The sequence below is a fragment of the Salvia splendens genome, chromosome 10 (genome assembly GCF_004379255.2).
Source record: "Salvia splendens isolate huo1 chromosome 10, SspV2, whole genome shotgun sequence".
Lineage (NCBI taxonomy): Eukaryota > Viridiplantae > Streptophyta > Magnoliopsida > Lamiales > Lamiaceae > Salvia > Salvia splendens.
In genome coordinates, this window is record NC_056041.1 from 19,335,312 (window position 1) to 19,359,099 (window position 23,788).

General features: G+C 37.7%; 1 protein-coding gene and 1 pseudogene across 1 annotated transcript; both read right to left on the reverse strand.

The window, feature by feature from the left end:
- Positions 1 to 9,757: 9,757 nt before the first annotated feature.
- On the reverse strand, positions 9,758 to 21,845 carry LOC121752028 (annotated as a pseudogene).
- LOC121752733 (BAG family molecular chaperone regulator 2-like) lies at positions 9,965 to 11,544 on the reverse strand. Its single transcript, XM_042147830.1, has 5 exons — positions 11,477 to 11,544; positions 11,412 to 11,430; positions 10,912 to 11,103; positions 10,685 to 10,837; positions 9,965 to 10,153 (listed from the first exon to the last, which is right to left on the reverse strand). Exons 1-5 carry the CDS (start codon positions 11,542 to 11,544, stop codon positions 9,965 to 9,967), a joined length of 621 nt encoding a protein of 206 aa, XP_042003764.1.
- Positions 21,846 to 23,788: the final 1,943 nt, after the last annotated feature.

Sequence of the window (23,788 nt, forward strand, 5' to 3'; positions counted from 1 at the left end):
TTAATAAGAGAAACTTATCTAACCAATATTGTGGTGCATGCCCAAGCAAAATGAAATTCGCCACCAAAATCCCTGAAAATGCAGAAAACAAATATTAGATTATAATATATCTTGGTTACCACTAAATTCGAGAATTGTATGTATAAGAGCCCCTCGTTTTTTTTTTCGTTTTTTTTCCTGATTTTCTCTGAAAAAATACCTTGGAATTGAAGAGCAAAACATCTAAATTTATGAACTCTCACATCTAATTCCAATCAATGTATTTATTGAACATTACTATCTTAGATCTGAAAGGGTATCGAGCAAGTGGATCATAGTCTCACATGGAAGATAAATCAAGTTACATAGATAATAGTATCAAATACTATTATCATTGATATTCTAATTATTCGAAAAGCCAGTACCCCATGATAATATTCTTTGAACTAGCTAGGCATATTAATTTTAAAAATCATTTAACTCGATTGCAACTACACTTTCAACCAATAACAAATTGATTTGACACAATAACATATTATAAGGCCTTATTCAAGCCTTTGCAAGGCCATGATCTTATTTAATGGGGGTAATGTGTGAGTTGACCCTTGCTAGACCCAAAAGTCACTACCTTGTGATAATTATTTTATATGTATATAAAAATATTGCTTGTGATTCCTCCTATATTATTTATAGAAAAATTGATATTAACACTTTAAAAAAATTCAACCAAAATTGTTGTACGGGCAAAGCTCAACTCTAAGGTTAATAAATCACGTGCAAAGTTGATTTACCTGAAACTGAACTAAAGTGAACTGTAAAAAAATACTCTCTCCGTCCCTAATAATTTGGCACTATTTGATCCGTCACGAATTTTAAGAAATTTTAAGAAATGTAATAGAAAGTGAGTTGAAAAAGTTAGTAACATGTGGGTCCTATTTTTATATACTCTGTATTAGTCTTATAATAAAATATAAGTGAAAATGAATGACTGTAGATGGTAAAAGTTAATGTTATATATGAGCAAATGAACTATACTTCAAAATGTCAAAGCAGATAAGTACAATGCCACTCGCATATTTTATTGAACCAAATTCCAATTCAAGGATAAGTACAAGTAATACTATCCTATACAGAGTTTTGCAGCACCTAACTCTCGCAGCATGCAAGATTCAAGTGGTCAAACAAGAAATAAAAATAATTAGTTGTTTGGAATTTTGTGCATGGCATGCAAAGCACAAAAAATTGTCTCGAAAAGTAGTTTAATTTTCACCTACCTAAGATAAAGATTTCAAGAAGTGGATTATATATTCTTAGTATTCCACGGTAGCAATGAAGTTGAATCAAAACTTTTAAGTATAGTGATTAAAAATTTGTACGAATAGTAGGAGAAAAAAATAAAATAGGTAAGATAAAGAAAGAATAAAGTAGGTGATGGAATAAAGTAAGAGTAATTGGATATTTTATTTTTTTTATCAAAAAAGCACATGACTCAACTTAGTTGGGACATCCCAAAATAGAATACGATTCAACTTAGTTAAGATGGATGGATTATTTTCTTTTATGGTGATGACTTGATAAAATATTAGTATTGTTAAACTCATATAAATGCTTTGGATAAAATTATACTCCTTCCATTCCATAAGAGAATGCTCTATTTCTCTAAAGTCTGTCCCATAAGACTATATACATTTTTTAATTTAAGAAATCTCTTTTCTTGTTAATGAAGTGAGACCTATTCTCCATTAATAATATTTATAATTACTTTTCTCTTTTTATCTCTCTTACTTTATTAATTATATATTAAAATTTATGTCCACTTAAAAGTGCAAATTCGGGTAGGACGGGAGAATTAATTTTAATCGTCAAAAGTGTTGTATGCTAGATACCAATTAACTAGTAAGTAAGCCTTAAAGAATTGCTAATCACATAAAGCATCCATTATCCTTTATAACTACCACTAGATATTCTATTTTGCAAATTGCTGAATTGTGATTAAAATTTTGGTTGTTAATCAAAGGATAAAGCCAATAGCAAACTACATACATACTCCCTCTATCTGAAGGTACTTGAGTCATTATTTTATTCATGTGTTTTACAAAATTAATACTATAAAATAGTTAAAGTGAAGAGAAAGTAAGTTAACAAAGAATAAAATAAATAAGATTCTTTTCTACTTTATTTTCTATCTTATTTTACTCTCTATCCACTTTAACTATTTGAGTGGGAGTGAGTGCGTATGGCTCAATTAAATTGTACTCACAGTACCATGGAACGGAGGGAGTATTATATTATTCCATATATCTCAGAATATATTAGGAGTGTGATTTTCCTAAAACACATACAGATAATAAATTACTCAACTACCTTGGGACTGATGGAGTATTATATTTGAGTGAGAGTGAGTGCCAACGACTCAATTTAATTGTATTTCACAATACCAATTAAGTTCACATAACTTTTATTCTTGTTTCTTCATTTTATAATTTATTGTGTTATTAATATGAATCTAACATATGGATCCTCTCTCAATTCCCCCACATGCCAATAAATCAACAAGATATGTCACGCAACTTAAAGCATTATAGAACAAAATTGAAATAAGTAAATATAAGTCTTAAATATCAATAATAGGAATCAAATAAACATGAGGAGTTACTTTCCAATCCCCATAATTCAACATATTAGTTCTCATAGAAGAGGTAATAAAATCCATAATAGAGTAAGAAAATATAAAAACTATGTAAAATAAAACCTATAGGTAAAATATGTGATGACTCTAGTCTTCTTTTTATACTCTGGTCAGGTCAGGTCTGTTTCCTCAATTCTATGTTTCTGATCTTTTTATGCCCTCTTCTATGTCTATTTTGCACATTTAGCACAAAATACTTCAAAATATTAAAATGTATAAAATATGCAATTAAATGACATATTTGGAATGATTAACATTCAAAATTGACCAAATATAGGCCTTAAAAACATGCAAAATTCTTGTTTATCATACCCCTTAACTTGACCTTTTGTTTGTCCCCAAACAAAATAAAAGAGAAACTAATTATGAAACACGGATGCATAAGAAGTAGACTTCATAGTTGCTTCAAATTATGTGAAAGATACATTTGAGCATAACAGAACACAAATCAAATCAAGATAAATTATTAATGCACTTTCATTATTAGCTAGTTGATCGCCTTAGAATCATACACTTTGAAGTGTTGGAAAGTGTGTTTATCACTCAATCCACATTATTATCTCTCAAGTATTCTCTACATTATTACTATATCTCATTTAAAGTTGGATTCCTACTCTGCATCTATCGAGATAAACTTGCGTGCTTGCTTTATGATGTGATATACCATGATATTTCAACTTTAGCATATTGATATTTGAGATTATCCTCGGATATTATTCAAAAGGGGTGGCCCTAGCTTTAATTATTAATCAAAACAAACACCAATAAAGAATCATACGTACATGAGTAAACATATGTGTTTCGTCTCTCATGACTCATTAATATACGTAAATAAAATGTTTTAAGAAATTGTCAAGTGGGCATGGCAATGGCATGTACATTAATGGTAAAGCAACATGCAACGTAACAATTGATATTGTAGAGGACGTCGTAAAATATGCATCGCACAATAAATTAAATCTTTAAAAGAAATTTAAAATAAAATGAAAAGGTTGGCATGCATGGTTTTGAGGGGACATGAATTTGCAACTGCGATGAAAGTGAAATATATCTGTAGCTTGATGAATTGAATGGCTACAATCATTTCAACAATTATGGGCTTCTGGAACCCATCAAAAGACACTTCTATACACTTTGATTTCAAATGATTCAATCTTTTATTCCTTCCAAGCTACACATTAATAAATGACGATATACATTATTTACCATAAGTATTTTGTATGAGTTTGATTGGAAGTCAAACATCCGCCGAAAATTAGAGATAGGGATTTCAAGAATAAATTATTGCTTTTAATTAGAATATTGAAAATTTTATTAACGGCTACAATAAGCCTTACACTATTTATTAACACTATTTACACAGCACGTTGATGAAAAGAAGTGAGCTGGATGTGAGAGTGAGTTCCATGAATTAAAACGTTCATTTTACACACTTTAACATAATAAAATGTTTTTTGAATTGAAGTCTAATATGGCGTCTAACTTTGAATTCTACCGGTGAAAATATTGAAACTACTAAAGTTTCAATCATCAAAAGTATATAACCATATTAAAGAAATATAATTGGTACTTAGCCAGGCATGAGGGAGTATTTATTTTGGAAAGAAATATAATTTCATGGTATAAAATCTTTTTTGAGTGGATAACACAAATTAAATAACTTTATTTTTTAAGAATGAATAGTGTAATGTTTAGGATTAGTTCGAGGTTTTATGCGAATTAAAAAATAAAATAGTAAAAATAATTGTATGGATTTATATTAAATTAAAATATTTTTGGGAATGATGGCAGTTGGAGAGGGTGACAGTGCCCTTAGCAGGAGGCAAGAAAAAAGACAAGTTGGTGTTGGCTTTTTTGGCCACCAAACATGACATCTGAGTTCAAGGATCCGGATCCGGATCCGGATCTCGGGTCCTCCATTTCCATGCATGCATCCGTACATTTCATTCCTTGTCCACCTTCCACTTTCTCTGTTACATATATACATTATCACATTATATTGTGTCAAATGTATAAGATTAAGATATGAACTTAAGCTCATTGCTTGACAAAAAATACATTGAGAAATATTAAAATCTTCTTAATAAAGAAAAATCATGATTTTTATAAGTCGATGAATTCTTTCTTAGATATACAGACTAACAGATGTAATCAAATGTAAACTCTAAAGTATGATTTAGACTGTTAGAAAATATCAACATATGACAAAATACCAGCAACAAAAAATGTCAATGCAGTGTCAACGATTGACATTGTGTTGACATTTTTTCTTGCTATTATTTTGTCGTCTGTTGACATTTTCTAACGGTCTAAATCATAGTTTGGAGTTAGTACAATATTATAGTTTGCATTTTAACACTACCCGGCATACTAATGGGTCAAATGTAAAAAATTATTGATGAATCATTTTAAATTCTAAAAATATTTAGTAATTTTTGCCTTAGTTATGCCCAAATATAATTATATGTGACAAAGAATGATTATCAATATACATTCGTAGTCACCTCAAAAACATGTAATGATTTTACCTTAACTACGCCCAAAAATGTTATATGTACCAAAGATATCATTCATACTTATGATTAAAAATAGAAATTCTTAGTCACGTCTAATTAATTTGTATACCTAACAATTAATGTGAATCAAATTTCGTACACATCATAGGTGATGTGCTTCCTCAACAGTTGTAACAAAACAAAGTCAAAGTTAACTCAATCGTGACAACGGCCTAACACCACCCATACCATAGTTTGAACCAACAACTATAAGATGATTGCTTTCTCTTTTTAATCTTTAGGAAATAGTTCGTGTGTGGATATATAGATTGTGATCAAATAATTTAAAATCAGAACTGAGAATCAATTTCAGCCATTCGATTTTGAAATCTAATGGCGATGTCTAATATTCATGGCATTTGTTTATAACTAAAAAAATTACAAGTAATTCACACATAATTGTGGTTATGGAAGATTCCTTAATTCAAGGAAATGTGATTTATTTATCTATATATAGTAATTTCTATTTGGGGAACAGATGGAATAATAATAATAATAATAATAATAACAATTATTATTATTATAATACACCCTCCTCCGTCCCAAAAAAAATGTCACACTTATGAGATGACACGAGATTTTAGGAGGTTTTGTTTTGGGTGTAAAGTGAAAAGAGAAAATAAAATTTTTATGGGACAAATTAAAAAGGAAAGTGAGACATATTTTATGGGAAGGAGGGAAGTATATACTTGCAAAGTCATTATAGGAATGAGGAATGAGTTTCTAAAGAGTGGCCTAATTCTTGGATGAAGATAAGCTTGAAATAGGGCCTAATTCTTGGAAAGATCCTCAAGAAAGAGGAACTATGACTATGAAAGTCATCCACTACAGTACATGAATAAGATTTAGATTGTGTTGGGAATCTATGCGACACCAATTTTCTTGATTTCCCCAACTTCTCACTGTTTGCATTTCCTTCTAAACTATCTGCTAGTATTTTATTTTTGAAAGCGAAATTATTTAACTTATCCATAACTTGAATTTGAATAGGAGAAATATCTACACAACTGTGCGGTGAACTGAGATACGATAATGACGTAATTATCTCGGATTCAATTCACAAACACATATATTCAATTATATATTTTATTATTGGATTCGTTTGTTTAAATATCGCGACTTTTTTGTGTGTTTGTTGGAGTGATGTATCACGCCTTTGCTTTTGCATCTGGTCAAGCTTTTCTAAACTCAAGTTGCCCTACCTTTTTGCATTTGGCACGATCAAAATATCACAATTTTATTTATTGTATGCGTGAGTTTTAATGATACAATTTCTTTCCCATTTTAAAATTTAATTGGTTAGTATTTAAATAGGATAGATGTGGAATGTGAATGTGGTTATTCATGCACTTAGTGATCAATGTTTTTAGCCCATGTATGATATGACTTTGCAACAAAAACTAGCTTAGACGTCTAAAACATTTAGAATGTAACTTGGGATTCTAAGGCCATTCCCTACGCTGTCTCTATACCGTCCCTTAAATACTATTTGACCACTATTTGAGGGCCCCACTGTCCTTTTTTCCTCCATCCCTTAACTAAGGGACGAAACCTGCAACGCTCCGTCCCTTAACCGTCCCTTATTCCGTCCCTTATTACTATTCATTCAATTTCATTTTTTATTTTTTTTCTCAACCCAATTCAATTAAAACAAACACACTTTATTAAAAACACACTTTATTAAAAAACACACAACATAATTTAAAATACAAATTTAAAGAAAAATAAAAAAACTACTCCGCCGGCAAATCATCCTCCGGAGGCGGTCGAGGTTGAGGGGGAGTCGGAAGGCCAAGTTGTGCTGCCATATACACAATTCCGTTCCACCAGGCCGTGAATTGGGCGTACGAGAAGCGGGAAGTGTCCACCATTGTGGCGGTCATGTACGCCACCATAAGTGTGTCCGAGCCTCGCCGCGAGCCCGATCCCGAGGCCAGCTGGCTTGATTCGCCTCGGCCCTTCCTTGCTCTAGCCGCTTTCGCCGCCTTCGTCCCTTGCGGCTGACGGCGCCCACTCGCGGATCCTCCAGCATCGCCTATCGTACCCGCAAACTCCTGGGATTCAGCCTCAGGTTGGCTGATGCCATCAGCGGTGTCACCACCAGACGAGTATTGGCCACTCGCCGTATGCTTCGTGCGCTTCGAGGTTGAGCCCGAGCTGGAGCGAAAACCGCCGGCCCACCGTTCCTCGTCCTTGACGGCCTGCCAAACATCAACAAATCTGAATTGATGACGTTAGTCCTGGTAGTAGGCGCGCAAAGCGGACATCAAAATGTCGGTTGCCGTTGCGCCGCTTTGGTAGCGCGCCTCTTCGGCCGAGTAGATGCCGCAGAATTTTTTGACCTGTCGGTCGACTCGGTCAAAGTGAGAGCGGAGCATTTTAAATTTGCGCTTGCGGGAGCCTTTCGGCTTTATCTGGTGGTAGACCTCGCAGACCTTTTCCTAGAAACACTTTCGAGATTGTTGATTCCCGACGATGGGATCGTACGAGACGGTGATCCAGGCGTTGTACACCGCCAGCGTTTCGAGGTTGTTGTACGGATGCCGGCCTAGATCCTCTTCCTCTTCTTCCTCTTCCTCCTCGTCCTTGCCCGCCTGGGGTTGTACACCGCCTCGGCCACCTCCACCGCCTCGGCCACCTCCACTGCCTCGGCCTACTCCCGGTGTGGGATCAACGGGAAAATCCTCCCGGATCTGGGATAATCCATGCGAATACCGCGGGGCGGAGGGACGAACATATGCATTAAGGTCAAAATTGGGTGGTTGGTACCCCCTGGCGTCGCCGGAACCGCCGTAGTTGTCGTCGCCGTCGCCGAACATCTTGAGTTGTTATATGAAAATTTGAGAGAAAATTTGAGAGAAAATTTAGATTATAGGAAGAATAGATGTGTAATTGTGTGTGAAATGAGGATGAGTTTATGAGTATTTATAGAGAAAAAAAATTAATTAAAAATAAAAAAATTAAAAAAAAACAAAAAAACAGTATTATTACCGTTACAAATTTTTTTATTTTTTATTTTATTTTTAATTTTTTTTTTTTTAAATTCGAATTTTAAAAAAAAAATTTATTGCGTCAGCACGTGACGACGCCCACTCGCGGGCCGGCGAGTGGGAGTCGCGCCACGTCGCTTAGGCGCGTGGCGAGACAGCCCGTCTCGTGGCTCGACCGGACGCGACGCGGGACGAGACGCGGGACGGGATGGCGAGCTGCAACGCGTCGCGCCGTGGTCCCGTCTCTCCGGGACGGGACGCGAGACGCCGGCGAGACGCGTAGTGGATGGTCTAAGTCCCTTGTAGAAGACTCATCGTTATTTATTTTTTTAATTTATGCGTTAATACCACTTCAAATTATTTTTTAGCATAATAATTCATTATTGGGCCCTAAAATTCTTTTCTAGTGGTTACGGCTACCTAACCCATAAGATCAGTAATGTTGCTGTCTATCACAAAATTTTAAGAATTAGAGCCCAAATTCCAACTTCTAAAATAATTAAGAGAGCCCAAATTTTACTCTCGGGTTTGAGGTGCTAGTATATGAAAGCCTATTTGCATTTGACCATTCGAGTTAGCCACAATAAGAATGGAAATCTTTTAAAAAGTTATTGGGCCAACATTCAAAATATTGATGCAATACATTTTGAAAGAAATACTCCGTACATAACTGTTCTATATATGTATGAAATTAGAACAGAATCCACCAAAAATTCGGTATACCGCCTGCAGTACTAGAGTACATAATATACTTCTATATTCATATAAAAAAAACTAAATCTTCATATAATACTGTATTATTTAAAATCAATTTCAATCATAAACTTTTAATAAAAAATATAATATAGTAGAAAATAATTCTTTAATTTCATAAATATATATTATTAGTAAAATTAATTTCATGCTCTTTATTATAAAAAAAATATATTCTTTAATTTTTGATACTGTATCTTTAAATTCTATTCATCCTCTAATTATTTATCTCATTATCCATCTCTCGAGCGTAACTCTCTACTACTTATGTCGGCGTAGTTGACGTGGAAAACACTCAACAAATTTCAATATTAATTTGGACCCTCAGGATTAAAATTTTGACTTCGAGACTGGGTCAAATGAATAGAAATAAAGGTTTACGAAAAGCTCTACCTCTCAATAAACAATGGTCCACATTAAAGTCGGAGATTTGCAAAACTATTGGCTGTCAAATTCAGTAATTGCTAAATTTAGAACATCCTAACTACTCAAGGTTATAAATCACATAAACAAGAATTTCATCTGGAAAGCGTGGTTAATAAAACAGTGACTGAGATCTATGCGATAGGCAGAAATCATTGTTTATGGTTAAACAAATGCAATCTCATCATTCATCTGCACCGAACTTGAACATAATATACACCTACCTGTCCTTGTATGCATCAGTTGATTGAGTGCTTTACTTGTTCATGTTTCCATCTGTCTTTATGTGCCCTATTTAGGAAGCAAGGTATATAGCATTAATAATTATTCATACTCAATGTTTTTATTCTTTTTTTTACAAGAACACAAAAGTGGAACAATATTTTATTTAACAAGCTTCAACTTAGATCCGATGATGATGAGAGCAATTAGTATCTATGAAGATAACAACAATAGTAGTAGCCCCATTTATTTTGACTAGTGTGAATAAGGACTATATATATGGGGGTGATAAATACACAAAAGAATGGAGAATTGGTACCAATCAACTTAGCTAGGGCAACAAACATATATAGTCAAAGCAGATTCCATGTAAAATTACTAGGATGCCCCGGGGAGGCTGTGGTCGGAATGGAATCAAACATCTCCCACTCCGTGGTGATCACCGCCGGTTGCTGCCTTAGGTTTGGTGAATCCTCTATCTCTGGAGGCTTCTTCATCTTCATCGAATCAAGAGTTTCCACATACTTGTGCACTCTCCTCACCTTCCGAGATTTCCACCATAATGAAAATTGAAACCAAATTAGTAATACAAAGAACAACATTTTTAGTTGATTCACATTTCACTAATATCATATGCGGTCTCTATCCTTTCAAAATATCACCAGTTCTTGGAATGTATTTTAAACTCTTTTAGACTTTCTTCTACCAAAATACTTTTAGACTATTAAGGGCTATTTGTTCATGTCCATAAGAGGGAATTGCCGGTTCGACTAGACTTGGTTATTTATTTCTATTGTATTTCTTCATAAGAAGTAGTCAAAGTATGTGACAAATAATTATTTTGTCACAACACATTTTTGAATGGAAATAAATGTACCAAAGTGACTGTCTCTCATAAAAAGGACATAAATGACCCTTATATCATGGAGGGTATATTGGTCCAAAAAATTGCAAGGCCTTCCAGTGATACTATCAGGGACGTCTAATGATATTTTTAAAGAATAGAAATAAAAATGTACTAGTTCTTGTTAATAGCAATGTCATATAAGTTGAATATTTGGTAGCATTTAAACCTGCATTTTACTCTGGAGTTGGACATCAGCATCAGCAGAGTCAGAGATGCTCTCCAATTTGAGCAACTGATTCATCAGCATTTCGACCAGAGTGGCCACATCTTTGTCAGCGACATTCCCACCTCTAGACACCACAGATTCCAGGGCGGACACCTAAAATTTTAAAACAACATGAATATGATATACATATCATATTTGAATTTTGAAGGGTGGATTAATATATAGACCTGGGCGCCGAGCCTGTCGACCTCCAAGCTGATTTGGGAGATGATTTTAGCAGCCTTCTCCAAAATGGCAGTCTTCCTCGCCTCCAAATACCTCTTCTCTAGGCTAATGGGATCCTCCTCCAACACCATCTTCGATTTGTCCTTAACTCCGGCGCTGTCAAGAAACGCCTTGGAATTGTCAAACATACCAAACTTGAAGAATTACCAAAAGCAAGAGGCATGATTAGAGGAGGAAGATTTGTAATTAATATGAAATTGATTTGTAATACATTGCCCTAGAATAGGTTGATTTGTTACCTAAAATACATTGTACTCTTCTCTACTTAAAGGAAGAGAAATCGATGGAATTCATACACAAGAAATAAACAAATTCTTCACTCCCAAAAAGCTTTCAATATGCGTAGCTATTCCGATTCTCTCGATTACCATCGTTAAGATGGTATCAAAGTGGGACGATTCGGGCTTGAGACTCAGAGCAATATCATCATCGTCTCAAGTACCTTTCCCGACCCTTTGAACCTACAATACACAGCCAATAACCATGTCAGATTCAGAATCTGATAACCCTCCAAAAAACAACCCACCAATTACACTCTCAGTCGAACAATTCGCTGAGTTCATGAGATTAAGCATGTCTCAGAAAAACCAAAACCAACAGCCTTCATCAATCGAATCACTAGGCGAAGTACGCCTAGCCGAGAAGCTCAACGGGGATACCAAACTGATGAGTCGGGGGATCCGAGGGAAGGGCCTGGCCTCTCACATTACTGGAGTTACAGACCCTCCCCTTCCGACGGATTCAAGCTACAATCGATGGCAGCAGAGAGACGATTGTTGCTTCAATTGGATCATAAGCAATATCGATGCCAGCCTCGTGAATGAGGTTTCCCAATACAAGACGGCCTATGACTTGTGGGATAGTCTAGCCACAACGTATGGAAGCGGCGCTGATCAATTCCAGATTTCAGACCTGCACAGACAGACATACAACATCAAACAAGGAGACTCAACCCTTGTAACACCCGGACTTTTTATAGTACGTGGAACAACACCAAGCTACTACGAGGCAATTAATGAATGAGATGTTGAGGTGGGCTTTATTACTTAAACTCTTTTATTTGAAATGATATGTTATGGTGAAATAAGGGTGGTTTAAAATAGTATGTCATGCCGTATTTTATGTTTTGAATTGCCTATCTGATTGTCTACTGGGATAATATCCTACTAGACTTTTATAGTTAACGAATTCGGGTCTGACTAGAGAGTGAGTCCCTACTCGAACTAGTGCACTGATAGGGATCGTGAGCCGTCCTTTGTGGTCGGCCGGTCCAGTGATCGAGTTTGTGGCCACATTCTCGTTTCACATGATAGCTCAGATATGGTACATGATGGGGGATGATGATTGCCTGCAGGCACTATTTTTATTAAAGGAATGATTTAGTGTTTCTCGGCCTTTTTAAAGTAAATGATGGCTTGACATATCTTAAATGATAAATGTATTTCGGGCATGAGTTCACTGAGTGCATCAAGTACTCAGCCCCTGCATATGTTTTTCCTATGTGCAGGTTGAGCGTGGACGGGGGGGACGGAGGATGTTGAGCATTGGACAGAGACAGTATTCAATAAATGATCCGGTTACTATTGTGTCTTCATACATAGTAGTAGCTAACTCTCAAATGCTTCCGCTATGTCAAGTTTTAAAATTCTGATGTTTTCTGTATTCTGCAGAACTATGTCATTCACACAATGTTACTTCGTGATTTGAAACTTTGATTTGATAATGGAATTTCGCCTTTTGATCTACATGTCGTACCCCTTGATCGTTTCCCCCTTCTTCCCCGCTTCTTAATTCCCCCATTAGTCGCGATCCACCGTGCTTTCTATCCTTAGGAAGTGCGGCCGTGACAACCCTAGAGCAACTATGGCAGAAACTTCAGGATATCTGAATATCAATCGATACCAGAGATCCAAACCCGATGGACACTCCGTCAAGCATCGAGAAGTACAATCAACACACACAATGGCACAGATTGTACCAGTTCATGTGGGCACTGGACGATCACAAGTACAGCAAAATCAAGAGGGAAATCCTCAACATGGATCCCATTCCAATCGCAAGGAAGGCATACGGATTGGTCAGGAGGGAATCGGTCAACAAAAAACTACTTAATCCAGAAACGAAGGATTCTGGAATCGGAGTGGGTCTCGCGGTATTCGACCGGAACAGAGCACAAACATCACAACAACATCAATCACCGAGGAACTCTAGCTACCAGAAGAAAGATGATAAAAGCAAACTAATATGCAGCCATTGTGGAGGAAAAAAACACACCAGAGATACGTGTTTCCACACCCATGGGTTCCCGGAGTGGTGGGAAGAAATGAAGAGGGCAAGGCAGGCTCGAAATAGAGGCCGAACCGGAGGAGGTAGAGGAGGCGGAAGAGCCTCAGCAGCCATCGCTCATGACCGCACCACCAACATCAAAGGTCCGACGGGCGGCAGCGGAAAAACAACATCAACAGTAGCGGCGGCGAGGCCAAAACCGAGGAAAAACCACCCAGAATCGGCTCCGTCTCCATCGCAAGGACATGGTCCGAAGGTAACTCGACAACCATTGGTGATTTCGCCGGCGTTAGCGGCGGAGAAGGAGGAGGAGAACGAGCTAGGGTTCCCACAGGCGAAGCAAGGGAGGCGGCTAGGGTTTCAGAAGTTAGCCCTTTATACGCCTAACTCCCACAAATAACAAAACCACCCCAAATCCCTCATTTTTCCCAAATTTTACCCCACCGGAGAAATATCTCTCACAATCCACCCCAAACCCTCAACTATCCCATAATCCACCCCACAGAAAAAGTCCCTTCAATTTCAATCCCCAAACTCTCACATATACCAATTTCACCCCCGCAGAAAGCAAAAAATCAAAACCGACCCCCACAGGACACGAAAATTACAAACAGACCCCTCATTTGCAAGAACTTTGCAATTAACCCCTAGCCTTCCACAAACCTCGAAAATAACCCCACCATACCATGTCGCAACTCTTTCGACGCCTTAGCCTGTTCCTCCACATCCAATTTCGGCCAAAAAGACCCTCACTGGATTTTTTACTGTGGGGCAACCGATACGATTTCATTCGAATTGCCAAATCAAAAAAATCCTATGTCCAAACCGCCAGTGGAGACCTAGCACAAGTTATGAGGGCAGGCACAATAAATATTTCACCCACACTATGCCTCTCTAATTGCCTTTTTGTTCCATCTCTGTCTCATAAACTGTTATCAATTAGTCATGTGACTAGAGAACTGAACTGCAAATTACTAATGCAACCTCGATTTTGCATGTTACAGGATATCAAGACGGAGGCGATAGTTGAGCATGGCACTGAGCAAAGCGGATATTATGCGGACGAGATAGCCCAACAGAGTGCCGCAATGATGCCGACTCCTGGACCGACTGACAGACAGGCTTGGCTTTGGCATCGTCGGTTAGGACAGCCATCTTTGGGATATTTTCGTCTCCTTTTTCCTAAATTAGCTAGATCGTTGAACTCTTTTCATTGTGATACTTGTGTGTTAGCCAAAAACCATAGACATTCCTTCAAGTTAAACAATACAAGAGTGAAATCTCATTTTGCTTTAGTCCATTCTGATGTTTGGGGTCCAGCACCAATCGTTGGGGGAAGGTTTTCGCTATTTTGTTCTCTTTATTGATGACTACTCCCGCCTGACCTGGATTTATTTTTTAAAAAATAAACATGACGTGTTTGATAAATTCGTAGACTTCTATAACCTTATTCAAACTCAGTATAAACACACCATCCAGATCCTTATGTCGGATAATGGGGGAAATTTGTCAATCATAAAATGCAAGAGTTTTTCAGAAGTAAAGGGCTAGTCCACCAAACCTCATGTACATACAATCCGGAACAAAATGGGGTTGCCGAACGAAAAAACCGTTACATCCTCGAAATTACCCGAGCTCTTTTAATTGAGTCCAAAGTACCAAAATCTTTCTAGCCCGAAGCTGTCGCCACTGCCGTGTACCTCATAAACCGTCTCTCGACCGGCATACTTAGATTTAAAACTCCCCTAGATACTTTTTCCCAACATTTTGACATCCCATCATCCCTATCTCTTGAACCTAGAGTCTTCGGGTGCTCGGTCTTTGTTCATATCCCTAAGCAAGACCATTCCAAATTCGACCCTTGTGCCCTTAAATGTGTGTTCCTTAGCTACGGAAAAAATCAGAAAGGCTATCGATGCTATGACCCGAAAACCCGTAGGATACACACCATCATGAATTGCGATTTTGTGGAAGGAGAATATTTCTACACCCAATTTAGTAGTCAAGGGGAGACACAACCTTATGACAATAGTCCTCACAATGACCTCCTAGATTGGCTGCCAAGTACCCAAAACCACCAATTAGAGGGAGAGCCTCAGACAAGGGAACCCCAGACAGGGGGAGATTCACAGCCAAATCTTGTCACAGACGTTGGTCCACCTGAGAAAGTTAACAACACCGCCGGGCAGTCGAGTCCTGTAATACAGATTGAAGAACAAAGTGACACTACCCAGCCGTCAACCCCGCCTTCGATTCCCGAGGTAATCAGTTCAGATGTTGATACTAACATTGATAGGAACAATGCAGACTATGGAACGGGTGGAGATGCACGAGATCCATGCCCCCAAGGAGAACAAGAGGAGTACCTCCCCGACGATACTCACCAGACTGGAGAGGGAGAAAGGCAAAATACGCAGTATCCAATATTGCGCAAGGTCACTTATCAGAAATGGCTCGGGCCTTCGAAGCTGCTTTATATGAGGAAGAAGATATTCCGCAGACGTTTGAGGAGCAGATGAGGAAGAAGATATTCGAAGCTGCTTTATATGAGGAAGAAGATATTCCGCAGAAATGGCTCGGGCCTTCGAAGCTGCTTTATATGAGGAAGAAGTCAGTTGGATGTCGATGGATATTGACCATAAAAAGAAGAGCAGATGGTTCAATCGAGAGATACAAAGCAAGACTCGTGGCAAAAGGATATACCCAGGTATATGGAGTGGATTACGAAGAGACATTCTCCCCCGTAGCTAAGATGGAGACTGTGCGAGCATTATTATCTGTAGCAGCATGCAAAGACTGGACACTGCACCAGTTTGATGTACCAGTTTGATGTGACTAACGCATTCCTCCATGGGGAACTAGAAGAAAACAAGGAAGTTTACATGGAGGTTCCACCAGGTTATTCCGAGGAATTTGGAGAAGGAAAGGGATGTCGACTTCGAAAAACTTTGTACGGGTTGAAACAGTCACCTCAGATCTGGTTTGAAAGATTCTGCCAGGCTATGCTCAAGCATGGATTCTGCCAGTGTCTTATCAAGTCTGCTCCTCCCACACTCAAATTGAAAGGCCAAGGCTATATAGGGTTAGTGATCAGAATTTGGAAATTTGTCTCATGTTTCCATAAAAATACATTTAATTTCTTGTAAATGCACTATCCCCAAATTTTAGTTATTAATCAAACCTATTTTTTTACTAAAAAAATACATTTAACTTTTATTTTTTGGGAATTTGGCATAGTCAACATTTCATTAGCAAATAAATCAGTTCTCTGGAGTATGATGAAATTTCAGCGAGAGCTTTCAGACGGTACATTAGAATTCACATCGAACCCTGTAAAATTGAGTTATTGGCTAATGAAATTTGGACTCAGTAACAGAATTCCAAAAATTATAAAAAGTTCATGTATTTATAGTCGTTTGGAAACCAAAATTAAGATATGCTTAATGTATTTACAAACAATTAGTTCATAGAAATAGGACTTTCCGACATTTGTTAAATGTCTTTTAAGTGTAAGTTTAAGTTATGTTTTGATTAAAAGAGAAAACATGCGCTGAGAAAGCTATAGAGTGTCTTATTGGGCCGAGCCCCTAACGTACACAGTATTGTCTCTATGACTGATTATTCTTTGAAAGTCAGTTATTATTGGATTGATACTTTAATTGAAATTAAAAGATTAGAATAAGCATTATAAGACTAAAACAACCGTAAGAGTTATTGACATTCTGATGAAGATAGTGGATATCTTTATACACGCACCTTTTTATTAATTGTCCTGTCAGTTGTGTCAACATCAACATAATACCCAGCATCATGTATGCGATCCCGTACCTACAATCGATGAAAAGGTGATCATGAATAAAACCTTTAAAAGGTCGCTGATTAAAGAAGATTTTAGATCATGACTTAGTATTCCAAGCAAAAGGAACACAATCACCTAGAAAAATAAGCAACTGATATAATTTCTGACTATCAATTTGTCACAAAGCCAATTATAAAACAAAACCTATAACAAATCTTGGAAATCTGTAAGAAATAGAAAGGTTGGTGCACATTCAGAAAAATCAGAACCAAGATAATTTGAAACAAGCAGGGAGTTGAAAGTCCAACTGAAACAGTAGAATACTTTATCAAAAATCCATACCTAGAATCCTAGATTATAAAGCCAACACATTTTGTCTGCGCTATTTAAAAATTTGGGACCACACCACATGCCCAGGCATGCCAAAAACTGCTAAGTCCTATGGCAGTTTAAGAGCTTTTCAAGCCAATTTTAGCAAAACCTCATATTCAGCTAATTGTATGGTTTTTCCTAACAGAAATCAATCCACAGATAGCACTTCTGTTCCCAAGTCTAATAGTTTGCTATCTATAACTTGTGGTAGCTACCATGCCATCTCCCAATCTTATTCCCCAAATAAGTAATGAATCTGGTTCTACTTAAATGTTATAAATGTTACAATTGGTTTGGGTGGATAATTTGCTTCAAGTAAAGTCCCCTAAATCCATCGCTTATCAACTCATTTACATCATAAGATAAGGATTAGGCAGTTATAAAATAAACCTGCAATGTTGCGCACTGGAATTTTCTTCTCTTTGCATCAGAAACACTGATATCTATCTTCGGCCAGTAAAATGCTCCATCACCTTCATTTATCTAATAGAATATCTGAAATCAGTTCTAGCAAAAGAAGTTGACTAAGTTGAATATTATGGAAAGAATGAAATGTAATTACTTTTTATAAAAAAAATACATGCATAAGAGTGGAATAAAATTTTGTTTGCAAAGCAATATCAGTATATGAGAAACTAACCTCCCAGGGCTTTCCAAACTCATTCAGTGCTTCTGTAAGAGCAGTTTCAGCCCTATCCCATGTTTCAACATCTCCAAGATATTTCTCTGGCCTCTACGAGATATTGGAAAAATATTAAAGCAAGACCCTATACGTTAGCCACACTCAGATCTGACCACCAAAGCAATGTGAAAAAGGAGTGTGACATGTACAATCAACCAATTTTAGGCTCTCATTTATCTAACATGTGCTTTCTACTACATATATTCTACATTTTTTTGCAAGGAGAGTTAAAAGCAAGTAGGAATAAATATTATCATGACTAACTTAGGGAGCACTATACTTCAGGTTGGTCATCAATTCAGTGACGTACTGTAGCCCGTGATGGAAACAAATTCCAGAACACAACTGTATTTTGATTAGGAGTTGTTAGGATTCATACCGTCGATAACTTCAGGTCAAAAGTGAAGCCAAATATTTCATAAACGCAACTGATAAAGTCTAAGACGCCCTTGACTTCATCTTTAATCTGTACAATTTGTGGTAAAAAATCAGAAAGAAGACTTTGTACCAAATAATAAAACTAACAGCAGAACCAGATAACTGATCTTACTTGAGAGTTGAGACTCCCTGCAGAAGATATGAGCATCATCCTGTACCAAAACCTTAAGAGTCAAATCTCCATAGGTAAACTTGCATTTAGTATTTAACAAAGCTGAACCATCAAGCTTCATATAGGTAAACTTTAGACCAAATAACCAAAAGATAGAAAATCAAGGACCTTAATATAGACCAGAGCAGTAGTTAAAAATGAAAGATAGATGCAAGATACACACACAATAAGAAAGTGGTTTACAAGACCGCCGAGTTTTTCGCTATCACTTTTCACAAGAAGATTTTAGGTATACCTGCTGAAACCGTCTCACACGGGTCAACCCAGTAAGAGCACCGCTTGCCTCATTGCGATGCAAGACACCAAAATCAGCCAGGCGGAGTGGAAGCTCTGCAAAAGTTGCAAATGTTAATTGTGAGGATTTTTTGACAAATGAACTAAATGTAAGAGCTCTACACAAAAGAGTACAAGGACATGCAGTAAGCATGAGATCTAATCCAAAAGTTTCTCAGTGTGTAACAAAAATAGCAAGATGGTTAGCATTCATACACGATCATTGAAATGCAAATAGTGGTTATTCGAGCAATCAAGTTGATGAAATCACCAGATAAAGATGCAGGGATAACTCAACTTATGCGATGATATATCGCATCAATTAATTATGCATCCCCTAACCAAGATTAATACTATAATAACCGATAATTACATGGATTGAGGCCAGATTTGACATTAGTCCCCAACTGCAGGCTGATGGCGCATCCATTCTAGCGAACAGGGTATAAACGGCAAAAAAGGAAAGAGGCCCACCTCTATATGAACGCACTCTATGATCAAATATTAAACAATGGCCAGGGAGTTCATTGGCTTGAGTCCAAATTCTTGCTTCTCTACCTGCAATAACAATAAAACATATTCTACATCAAATTTAGTAGATAAATAAAGTCCAACCCCAAATTACCAAAAATAAAGAACAGAGTTCTAATGATCTTCTTAAAACAATAATTGAACCTCAAACACAAACATATTCTCCTTGTAGTTTGCAGCATGGCCAAATGTTTCCCACAGCTGCATATTGTACATATTTGGAGTCCAAACCTAATGAATCAAGTAATAGGTGGTTATTAATTGAGTGAACCTGCACATCAACAAATCCAAATGCATCCTTTTCAGTACATTAATTAGAGTCTAACCTCCTCATAACCTCTCTTCCAGTACTGACTCCGTATAAATTCCAGCAACTTGTTGCAAACTCGAGAGCCATGAGGTAGAAAGAAACAACTTCCCGGGCTAACTTGCATGAAAAAAGACATCTGATTAGATTCATGAATTAAGATTGAAATCTGCATGTAGCTCAAACTTTTACCTTAGAGGGTGAAAAAAGAAAAGTTCTTGCTTTTTAGTGAGTTCTCTGTGATCATATTTCTTAGCTTCTTCAAGCATGGCCTTATATTCCTGAAAGCATTACCAATTACAACAAAACACGTCAAGAGACATTGATAATGCAAACAGCTACCACCTTATTACAGTACACAGGAAAGTAAAGAAATATTACCTTCAAACGCTTTTGGTCTGGAAAAGATATACCATAGACCCTCTGCAAGCTCTCACGGTCTTTATTTCCACGCCAATAAGCAGATGAAGCCTAATTATATAGAACAAAGGATTAAGGAGAAATGAACAATTTTATTGACTGCCAGCATTTACTTCCATAGAAGATCCCACCTTCAAGCAACTAAACGCTTTCACAAAAGCAGTACTTGGTATGTGAGGTCCACGACACAGATCAACCAAAGGACCACATCTGCATACCGTTATAGTTTTATCTTCGGGTAAATCTTTTATAATTTCAACCTGTTGAAAGGATGGGAAAGAAAAAACAATACATAAGCAACATAGAGCTAATTGAAGAATAAAAACACTAGATAACGAATAAAAAGATGCATAATTACCTTAAAAGGATTATCAGAAAACATGTCGATAGCCTGTTGCCTTGTCACTTCAATACGCTCGAAAGGTTGTTTTTCCAAATGCAAAAGGAAAAGTAATGATTACCTGAAGCACAAAATAAAACAATACACCACACTTATGCAGGTAAAGAGGTAGAAGAGGCCATATTTTCCATAACCTACACGCCAATGTTGAAGCAATAAAGTTACCAGCCGAAATGCATGTCACAGATACTGAAACAGCATGCGATCAAGTGCCTATTAATGTTAACCAACATACAAATCCACTATTTAAGAGTAAAAGGAGCACATACATCAACAGCTTTCTTGGCAGCTGCTTCAATATGTTTAAAGTGATCCTCGTTCAATCCTAAATCGCCATAAAATGCATCGTAGTAAAATCCCTGCAAATTACTTAGCCAGCTGCTTTAATATACGGAACCATGAATCAGTGAGAGAACAAGGCAACAAGGAAAAGTTAAAAATCCACCTCCCCTCTGGTAGTACACGGCCCAATGCATAGTTTACATCCATATGACTGCTCCAACGACTGTAACAACCCAAAGCAATCACATTGATAATGATCAGAGCACACAAACTCATATCTTTCAATGAATAAAATGATGAGGCTCGTGAAGTCTTACTTCGCCGAGAATGTGCGCACTCGAATGCCAGAATGTATCGCGCCCTTCGTCCGTGTCAAAAGTAAAGAGTGCAAGCTTGCAATCTTCTTCCAGAGGCCGATTCATATCCCACAAAACCCCATTCACCTTCGCAATCAGAGCATTCGACGCCAAGCTCTTCGATACCTCCTTCGCCACATCAAACGGCGAGGTGTTCCATTTCCTCCCTTCCTTAACCTTCCCATCGGGCAATGTAATCCTAAATTCGCCAATAAACCGAACAATTGGAACTATACACACATAAAAAAAGGGAATAGCTAAGGAAAATTACGTTATTTGTTCGTCTGAGAGCGCCATTCGCTTAAGCTTTTGCTCATTTTGGAGTGATTCGAAGAGAGCGATGCGTTTGGGGATGACGGATTGAAGATACGCTTCGTCTTTGGTGTAGACGGGTTGAGCAGGGATCGAGCTAGGCTCCGCCTGCATGTGTTAACCGGTGGTTTCATGGTTTTCTAGGCAAGGAAGCCGAGGACGGGTAGGGCGACGTAGGGGCAGGCCTGGCCTGACCAAAAGGTATTGATTTCTACCAAAATCGAAGGTTCCGTGAAGAAAAACCATATCGTGTGATTTTTGAAACTTTTTTAAAACTCATCCTCACTTTTCATCATATATTTTTGGGTGAACTGCACCAAAGGACCCTTACTTTTCGCCTTGTAACATCAGAGGCTCCTAACTTTTAAAAATACCACCACAGGAATCTGACAAAACATATAATCACAAATCGTGTTTTTTCGGACCATTAGACCCTCAGGGCCTGTAAGGGTAAAATCGGGCTTTTGCATGGCCGTCACTGCTGTGTCAGCTGCAGCACTGTTGACGGGACATCGAATTGCAATAGATGTGACAGGATATCATGCGTGTTGTCCCCTAATATTTTCACACGCGTGAAAATAGTTTTCGGACCTGCATTGAAATTTCACAAATTTTGCCTTTCCAAAACATTTAGCTGGTTCAACTCTATATTTTTTCCCTCCAATTCCACTTTCACTTCATCATTTTGCCATTTCGCCAAAATAATTAGCCTCTGCCTATCGCCTCTGCCTTGCACGCCATTTTCATCCTTTTCATCAATGCCTCCAAAACGGAGATGAAGTGCCGCTGGAGCGTCCTCCGCTCGTAGTTCTTCAAGGCGCAAAAAGAAGCCGGCAACGCCATCGCCATCGTCTTCGTCACAATCACCTCCGGCATCACCTAGACACAGTAGAAGGGGTCGAGGGCCGGAGATAGACCCAGAAACGTGGAGCATTCGCGATCCTCTGCTTGATTTCTTCTATCCGGAAGAAGAATATAGTACGTTCAAATTTAAAATTCCTAGCAAGGTTTTTTATTGTGAAATTTTTTTGACTGTGTTGTAGGACTTTATATGTGAAATAAGTTTGGTTTAAATTTGGATGTTTGCTAACACTGTACAAACCCTAACAGGGGACCATCCCGGGATGTTTTCCGTCGGTTTTCATCACGGAGGGTCAATCTACGAAATCAATGAACAGAAGAAGTATGTTGGGGGCAATTGACATTCTTTGACTATTGCTGGATTCGTCAGTTCGAGCTCGTAGATCTTTCCAGCATGGTATTGCGGTTGGGTTACAATAGGCAACTCATATGTGAGTTATATTACGTTCATCCAACGTATAGTGATGGTTGTAGGGGCGTGGAAATAGGAGGCCCTTTGCTGCCCATAACTGACGATGTACATCTGGGTCCTTTTCTCGAAGTCGCGGCTACTACCACAAAGCTAGTTCACATTTATGTTGTGGAGATAACACAGGCGGCCGCCTTGCTGAAGAAGCGAAAGGAAGAAGCGGAGGAGTTGCTAAAATTTGTGAATGCTAGTAAAAAAACCCACTGTGGTCATTGAAGAACTTGACGAACCGAACCCAATTGTGCCGAAGAGTAAACCGAAAAGGAAGAAACAACAGTACGAGGAGCAGAGGAAACCATCGGCACCATTATTGTTGCTTGAGTGGTACCCTAGGGATGTTGAGTTTGAAGAGTATTTGACCAAAAGTTTAGAAGACAAACGTCGCGAATAGAAGAGGAAAGAGGAGGCTGCTCGTAAGAATTTGATGGATGCATTTGCATCATGTAGTGCAGAGCAAGCAGAAGTTGTTGTGGTGGATGTTGAAGAGAATGAAGCAGTCGTTGGTGTTGTTGGACAAGGAGATGTCCATGCATGCGAATGTGGAGTTGAGGTTGAACACGGTTTACAACCTGAGGTTGAGGTTGAAGCAGTTATAGACCATGCAGAGGTTAGTACACCACTGTGGTATATGTTTGTGATTTGTTGTTTATTGTTTGGTATTCATATGTGATTCATCCTTTGTTCAGATTGGGCATCATGAAAACGAAGCAATTGTAGACCCTGTTGATAGCGTGGCAGAGGTTAGTGCACACCTTTTGTAATAGAGTTGTGATTTATGATTGTATGCATGGTGTTAATTTGTGATTTTATGTTAAAGCAGATGGGACAATCTTCTCATAGTGAAGATGTTCAACATGTT

Bases quoted from the DNA above. Each gene is read 5' to 3' on its own strand.
- LOC121752733 (XM_042147830.1), bottom strand. From the start codon at position 11,544: ATGCTTAATCTCATGAACTCAGCGAATTGTTCGACTGAGAGTGTAATT. The intron at 10,838-10,911 runs GTCTATATATTA...TTAAAATTTTAG, and splicing joins TCGACAGGCTCGGCGCCCAG to GTGTCCGCCCTGGAATCTGT. The intron at 10,154-10,684 runs GTTTAAATGCTA...AAATCTCGGAAG, and splicing joins AACTCCAGAGTAAAATGCAG to GTGAGGAGAGTGCACAAGTA.